At 33.4% G+C, this 7,264-nt stretch overlaps 1 protein-coding gene and 1 long non-coding RNA gene across 5 annotated transcripts; both read left to right on the top strand.

Annotated features, from left to right (window-relative positions):
- The first annotated feature begins 383 nt into the window (after positions 1–383).
- Positions 384–3,158, top strand: LOC147512561 (uncharacterized). Of its 3 annotated transcripts, none has more exons than XR_015217233.1 (6): positions 384–495; positions 1,468–1,499; positions 1,593–1,734; positions 1,980–2,047; positions 2,566–2,734; positions 2,821–3,158. It is a non-coding gene; the product is annotated as an uncharacterized LOC147512561 (long non-coding RNA). The 3 variants fall into 3 exon arrangements; XR_015217232.1 differs by having other exon boundaries at positions 1,894–2,047; XR_015217231.1 differs by having other exon boundaries at positions 1,593–2,047.
- A 46-nt stretch (positions 3,159–3,204) lies between these two features.
- On the top strand, positions 3,205–6,159 carry LOC147512560 (uncharacterized). 2 transcript variants are annotated; one of them, XR_015217230.1, is made up of 6 exons: positions 3,205–3,417; positions 3,576–3,658; positions 3,910–3,985; positions 4,109–4,208; positions 5,599–5,664; positions 5,824–6,159. XR_015217230.1 is itself a non-coding variant. In XM_086599473.1 (6 exons), exons 1-5 carry the CDS (start codon positions 3,364–3,366, stop codon positions 5,657–5,659), a joined length of 366 nt encoding a protein of 121 aa, XP_086455599.1. In that variant the 5' UTR covers positions 3,210–3,363; the 3' UTR covers positions 5,660–5,664; positions 5,824–6,159. The 2 variants fall into 2 exon arrangements, 1 of the variants encoding a protein (XP_086455599.1); XM_086599473.1 differs by having other exon boundaries at positions 3,210–3,417; positions 3,584–3,658.
- The last annotated feature ends 1,105 nt before the right edge of the window (positions 6,160–7,264 follow it).

The following is a 7,264-nucleotide window of genomic DNA, read 5'->3' as shown; positions in this document are numbered from 1 at the left end:
TGCAACCAATGAGGTTTTTCATTAGTAACACATATACATCTGCCGTTGGTAATATTATGTAACATTTTTTTGTATATTTTGTCATTCAGTATTCGTTAGTGTTAGGCTGAGTCCAATGGCTCTCTATCCCTTTAAAAGTAGTGTTAGAGAGTAAAATAGAGATAGAGAGTGAAATATGTTGACTTTAGCTCTACTTTATTGACTTTAGCTCTACTTTAGCTCTATTTTAGAGCTACTTTATTGACTTTAGCTCTACTTTATTGACTTTAACACTACTTTTAAAGGGATAGAGAGCCATTGGACTCAGCCTTAGGGAAGAATTATGTTGAAAAAGAAAAAGAAAAATCACACTAAAAAGAAATAACGAAAACTTCAGCTGGAGTTTTTCTGCTCATCTAAACCTTATGCTCTAAAAAGAATAACAAAGAAGAAGAAAAAAAAGAAAGAAAAACCAGTGGAGAGGTGTTGTCGGCTAAGGTTTCGATTCCTCACTTCGTAAGTCGTCCTCCCCCTTTAAATTATTGTTCAAAATTGATTATGGGTTTCTAACTTTGGATTATCAGATAAAAGATGCATCTTTTATACAAAAGAAGCTTGATAGTTATTAGTTATTTTTTTGTTAGATCTATTTACTCCATGTGTTGTGATTTGATTTTTTAAGTGTTGTTATTACTGTTAGTATTGGATTTCATACTACTACAAATATAAAACTGGTTGTGGTATGATTGATCTCTGCTTCCTTGGAGCCTCCCGTTGTTGTTTCTGTGTGTGTGTGTGCGCTCGCCTTTCTTGTAACTTTTACTATTTTCATTGATGCAACTCGATATTTAACATTTTCAGAATAACGAAATAGCAGAAAAGTCGGGTTAAGACTTATTGTTATCACATGAATTTACATAGTTATAAACCTTCTTTTCATTGAGCATCTTTTTCATGTATATGTGTTGAGACTTCATTTTCCTTTATGAACTAAAGAGAGATGAGTGAAGAAGTAACCAAATTTAAGCTACATGTAATCACTTTTGAATGTTGAATTAAGTAGATAAAATTATTGTTTGACTTGGCTTTTACAACGTGTATTTTCAAAGAGAATAGCTGTTTATGATTTCAGTGATACCAAATGTGGCCTAAGAAGCACATGATGCGACGGTTGGATTATTTTTTCTCCATTGCTCCCTTTCTATTCTCCTTGTATGTGTTGTCTAAAATATCTGTATTTTGTCAAACCAAGCTAGGGTGTGCCAAATTAGTTGTCGGGTCACATGTATGCACAAGATGACTCTATGGTTTAATTACTTGTTTGCAATTAGAATGAAGCTTCTGAGGATTAACTCTTATGGATTGAAGTGTCAATGACTCCAAGCTTTTACGCCCCGAGTCGCATTTCTCAAAGATTAGCACTTTAAAATTATTGCTCAAAGTCATAATAAAGGTTTGAATGACTGATCGAACCGTTTACTTGAACAGGTGGTTCTTAACCCATCTGAGACACCTGCAAGGTATACCAAATCCCTTGTTCCTGTTTCAACAAAGTCTATGTTGGCCTTCTTTTTTATTGCTTGTCTCATAAATCTTTTCTATTTCTTTTGAAGCTTTCAACATAAGCAAGTATTCGCCATTCGTGATATAGCTAAGATATGTGGTATGAAAAGCGCAGAAAAAGTTCAAGCAAACCTTGACCCTCGGTTCCCTAGCTTTGTAAAAGCTTTGTCCTCAGTTACATGCAGTTGTGTGGTAAAAGCATTTTTCTTGACGCTCTTCGGGTGACAGATAATTAGGAATATAAATAGGGGAACTTATTTCTATTTATTTTGTTCATAGAGAATTCCAACAGAATTCTGCAGTTTACACCTTCCAAAACATGATTCTAATAACAATAATCGCACTTGGTAGGCACTTGTTATATATTTGGAGGAAGATATTAAAGGGAAAGTACCCTCTTACTTTTAACCAACTATTTCAAGCTGTAACATACACAGGGAGCCTTGTAGCACTTGGTGTTACCAATGAAACGTTGGGAAGAGCTGAGGCATGAATATGGACAATGGTATGTATTCGACACAGATATTTTGAGAATATGAAGTGTCCATGTTACGTAGATTGTAAGTTATATCATTTTTCATGCCCTAAAAAGCTTTGCAAAGAGTTTTCATCGAGAATAAGGAGGAAACATGTATTGAAAACAGCAAACGTTAATAGTAGTGATTCATTTAATAGACTGGAGTAGTGAGTGTGACTAGAAGCATATCATAATGATTTGAATGTTGGTGTATTATGTTGTGGAAAAGACTTTAAAGTAAAGGACACTGGGCGTCCGTTTATTCTGCCATTGAGGAGAAAGGTTGATCTAAGTAATAATGTAATGAACAAGACGGGACAGAAACCTTAGTGATTGAACTGTTACTAAAGAATATAGTGTTAACGTGATTATCTTGTTATGTTTCTTCTATACTACCATATATCAGCCTATAACTTAGTTTTTATGCTCTAGTGCAATTTGATGTGCTGTTTTGCTTTCCTATAACAAAATTACTTTTGTGATGCATCCTTGTTTTTCATTTGCAGGTACTACCAACTGTTGTGAAACTTTTTGCATTGAATGACCGGGCAATTCGAGTCGGCCTCCTCCAGCATATAGATCAGTACGGAGAATCATTATCTTCTCAAATTGTAGATGAGCAAATATGTGGTCAACGATGATAGTTTCTCTTCTAACATTTAGAAAACTCTTTAGGTCATAATCCACTTGATATATATGTATTTATTCCGTTCAATATCAGATTGGAAATCCTAAAATGTTTCGGTGATCCTTGCGATTAGGTTTACCCTCATGTTGCTATGGGCTTTTTTGATACATTTGCTTTTCTTCGGGAGTTGACTTTAAAATCCATGCTTGGATTGGCTCCTAAGGTATGGATCGCTTCTCTAGACTTTCAAGTTTCATATAACTTCTGACACCTCATAGAATTGTACAATTTATGTTTAAGTCTTTATTGATATAATGAAATTTCATTAAGAAAAGCAAACCATATTACATCCAAGAGAGTCTATACTCTATACGTATCTGCACGGAAACTAAGACATCCCTGTGAGGTTTCCACCTTGTAGCCCACTCATCCTTTTCCATCCCAGTTGGATAGGTGATACTATATTGTGAGTTTGTATGTGGCGTACATTTTCAAATATGTTAGAGCCCTTTAATCTATCTGGCATTTTTCGTAAAGGTTAGAGTTTCTTTGGCTATCTTATGACTTGTATTGTTTCTTTTGTGAGGACAATAATATCTTTCCATCTTGCTACATTAAATTATTTTTAATAAAGCATATTATAAAAGTTTCTTCGTGTTTGGTTTGGAATTGCAGTATGCCGCAACATACTATTTCAGGATCTTTGCTGAAATATCTTTCAAAACTACAGGTGTGGTTGTCTAAATTATTCTTTGTGCGATGTTGGTGATCCTACATTCTTTATCATTACACAAGATATGATCATTTTGTACTTTCATTTAGTGAAACCATTAGATATGGTTGAATACTTGATATCTGTTTTTCTTGTAGTTTTTACAATTTTATCAGTCATTCAGGTGGATGAAGAACTGGCAATCAAAATAAATACCACGATTCTTCTTGGGAATATTGCTGGCAATCTTAATGAAGGGGTTAGTTTGTAAAACCATCATATTTTGTAGATTTGTTGCTCTTCAAACCACACTGAAAGTTATTTCATTTTAGGTAGTTATAAGCTGGGATGCGGATTTAACTAGTTAAGATGTTAGATATTCGGGGTGATTGTTTAGAACATGCTCATGACTGGAGCATTTTGTTAGCTCTTACAAGTAATTAGGTGGCATATGCCGACCTAATTAATAATAATTTTATTAACCATACTTTTCAATGATTTACAATGTAGACAAGGAAGAGGGTTTTGATTAATGCATTTACAGTTTGTGCTCTGCCTGATACTTTCTCTCCAGCTTGTGGAGCAGGTATTACTTCAATCAATTTCACAGTGCGTCAATCATATCTACTTTTTATAGATGTAGTCTTCCGTGTTTTAGATAACTTATCATATTTTTCAACTGATGAGTACATAATACATTTCGTGGTAGGTGTTATGGCTTTATGTGCAACCAGTTCCTATTATGACACCACTGAAATTGCAACAAAAATTCTCCCGAATGTTATCGTACTTACAATTGATCCTGACAGGTAAATATTTATGAGCATCTTTTAGTATTTTACTAGAGAAATTGGTTCAATAAACTATATCCTATTTGACTATTAAATAAATAAAACCTTACTGGAATGCTGTCCCTATGACCAATTTGAAGTTGGGTATTAAGTGTCGGATATGAGATTATAGAAATCCATGCCTTCCAAGGTTTGACTGTTTGAGAAGGTTAGTGTGGGAAATATATGATAATAGGCTTTAGCATACTATTATTTTCACAGTTGATAAAGAAAACAACTTGTGTCATCATTTTTAGATGTAGAATTATCGTGCTTGTATTAGCACATGGAGTTATCCTCATAAATTCTTTTTCCCAAAATCTAGTTGGATAGGTGGCACTCTTTCTATCCACTAGGGCTTAGAGTTGAAAGGCATGTCCAATAGGTTTCTAGAGTAAAAAAGCGTGTCCAATAGGTTTCTTATTCTTTTAGGTATTCAGCTAAAGAATCATGTGAGTTTATCTCATCTACTATTTTGTGTTACATACTTGTATGTTTGGTCATACTAGTTCATCTGTTGCACACTTGCACTTGTCTTCTTCTCTCCCTGTCCTTGCTAGACACTTTCTCTTAACACTCTGTGGATTCTCGTAATGGATAGTTCTTACAGGCGTTACAGCTCCTTTATGTATACCCTACCTTTATTTGTTATCTCTTCTCATCACCATGCATAGTTCTTGCTATCTTATGAGATGTTGATATATTATTATTATTATTTTAATAAAGCTTAGGTTTAGGCAGACCACTACCTGTAATAGTAGAAACTATTACAATTATCCCACATAGACTTCATGGAATTTTGGGAGGGGCGAATAATAATGAGAACAAAGCCTGAAAGTTGTGCCAAAGCCGCCAATCCTACAAGCTAGGGGAAACCTAGCTTAAGTCTAACAATCATATCAACATATTTTCTTACATAAATTGAAAAAATAAGAAGGTTTGAGGTTTGAATTTTTTTGAAAAACACAGGTGGTATACCGTATACCCGCAAGTGGAAATGGAATTGTGACCTTGTAGATGGATTGCGGATTGTAAATTATTGGAAAACATTTGTTCTACCCCTAACATTTAGTAGTGTCAATTTTATGAGCTTTCAATTTCTCAATCAGTGTTTTGTAAGTGGAAAGATGCAGATTTTCTCTTTGAACTGTTGCTTTAACGTTTAAATTCATATTGCTATGGTTGAACTAAATATATTGATATTCAACTAATTTTTTTTGACAAAGATGACCCAATTGATTCTCAACGAAAGAATCAATGCACTATCGTTGATTGACACTCGTTCATTTGATCAACATGTATATCCTTCTTCTCAAGTTTTCCTTCATACTCATTATCCAATATCTTTTTTTTCTTGTTTTGTTTTTAGGGGACCCAATTATATGGTCCTAAAGCGGAAGGATGGCGAGATCTTGGAATGCTTGATTTGATGCAGGTAAGACACTACACTCAACTTCCTCGATCTTCAATATTGATTAAACATATATATATTATGGTCACATTTTTCCTCGATTATTAGAAGATAAAGGATGGATGCAATAAATGGTTTCCCATTAGTATAAGTTAATTACATACTATGATACTTTTTTTTTAGATATTTGGACGTCGTGCTGGAAGACCGCAGTTTGACCAAAGTGGTGAAGGCATCATCATAACATCTCATGACAAGTTGACCTACTATTTGCGAGTGGTGAAGGCATCACCGCAGTTCAATTCCTAATATTTTGTATGTTTTAGAGTTATGTGAGAGATCAAAGGGTTTTGTTTTAGAGTTATTAGGACTAATTCTATCCATGTATTTTGTTTACAAAAGACTTAATGAGTTTAATGATTGTTATTATATTTTTGGTTAATTATCACATAAATAAAATGTTATCAAAGTTAAGATTTGCGATTTGTGAATGAATTATGTAGAGTATGTTTGGTTTAAGTGTTTTCTTTCCTGCTATTGTATCCAAGTGAATGCTTAAGTGTTTTAGTGGGATGGATGTGTATAATATGTGGGATGGATAATAGAAGCAGGTGGTCCAGGAACAATTGGTACCAGAATATATATATATATATATATGAGTTTAATGATTGTTATTATATTTTTGGTTAATTATCACATAAATAAAATGTTATCAAAGTTAAGATTTGCGATTTGTGAATGAATTATGTAGAGTATGTTTGGTTTAAGTGTTTTCTTTCCTGCTATTGTATCCAAGTGAATGCTTAAGTGTTTTAGTGGGATGGATGTGTATAATATGTGGGATGGATAATAGAAGCAGGTGGTCCAGGAACAATTGGTACCGTAATATATATATATATATATATATATATATATATATATATATATATATATATATATATATATATATATATGGCTACCTTGATGGCAGCTCCAATTGATGACTTATCTTGACAAAATCGTCCGTCCGTTTGATCACAACCCATCCAACGTCCAAGAACTATTCCTTATCAAACAAAGAATTCAGAGTGGGTATAATGGTCATTTTGATTTTCTATTCATAAAAAAAACAAAAAACCCAACAAAACACCCTGAGACTTCTTCTTCCTCTCTCTTCCTCACTCACTCTCTACAGAGAAACCCACGCCGGTTTCTTCTTCACAAAAGATCACCCGACTATTCAATTAGAGCCCATTATCTTTCTTTTTCACAAAAGATCACTATACTATTTTTTTGGAATTAGCCATCTCTGTAAACCAAGGTAAGTTAATCTTATTTTATCGTTCTTTTGGTTTTTCCGATTTGTAAGAAGTTAATATTCTTTGCTTTGATATTGTCCTTTTGAACTTAAGTGCTTTCTTTTCGAATTAGAATTTTTAGTTGTTTGTTCTCGAAGAATTGCTCTATAGCCCTCTTTTATACCATAATCGTTTTTTGCTAATTAGAATAGACGTTAAAATTGTCAATTTAATATATGGGAGTCATTAATATCTATTTTGCATCATTTGATATTTTCTCTGTTTCTTTTTTGCTAGAAATGGAAGAAAATGTTAGAGCTTTGTTGGCACTTCTTCTTGTTGTCTTG

This window comes from Coptis chinensis, chromosome 3 (assembly GCF_015680905.1).
Source record: "Coptis chinensis isolate HL-2020 chromosome 3, ASM1568090v1, whole genome shotgun sequence".
Lineage (NCBI taxonomy): Eukaryota > Viridiplantae > Streptophyta > Magnoliopsida > Ranunculales > Ranunculaceae > Coptis > Coptis chinensis.
Note: the sequence above shows the minus strand (reverse complement) of the source record. Positions and strands in the feature narration are given on the sequence as shown.

Coding starts and splice junctions, on each gene's coding strand:
- LOC147512560 (XM_086599473.1), top strand. CDS start 3,364: ATGCCGCAACATACTATTTCAGGATCTTTGCTGAAATATCTTTCAAAA. Junction 3,418..3,583: donor AATATCTTTCAAAACTACAG/GTGTGGTTGTCT, acceptor TCAGTCATTCAG/GTGGATGAAGAACTGGCAAT. Junction 4,209..5,598: donor CTTACAATTGATCCTGACAG/GTAAATATTTAT, acceptor TTTTGTTTTTAG/GGGACCCAATTATATGGTCC.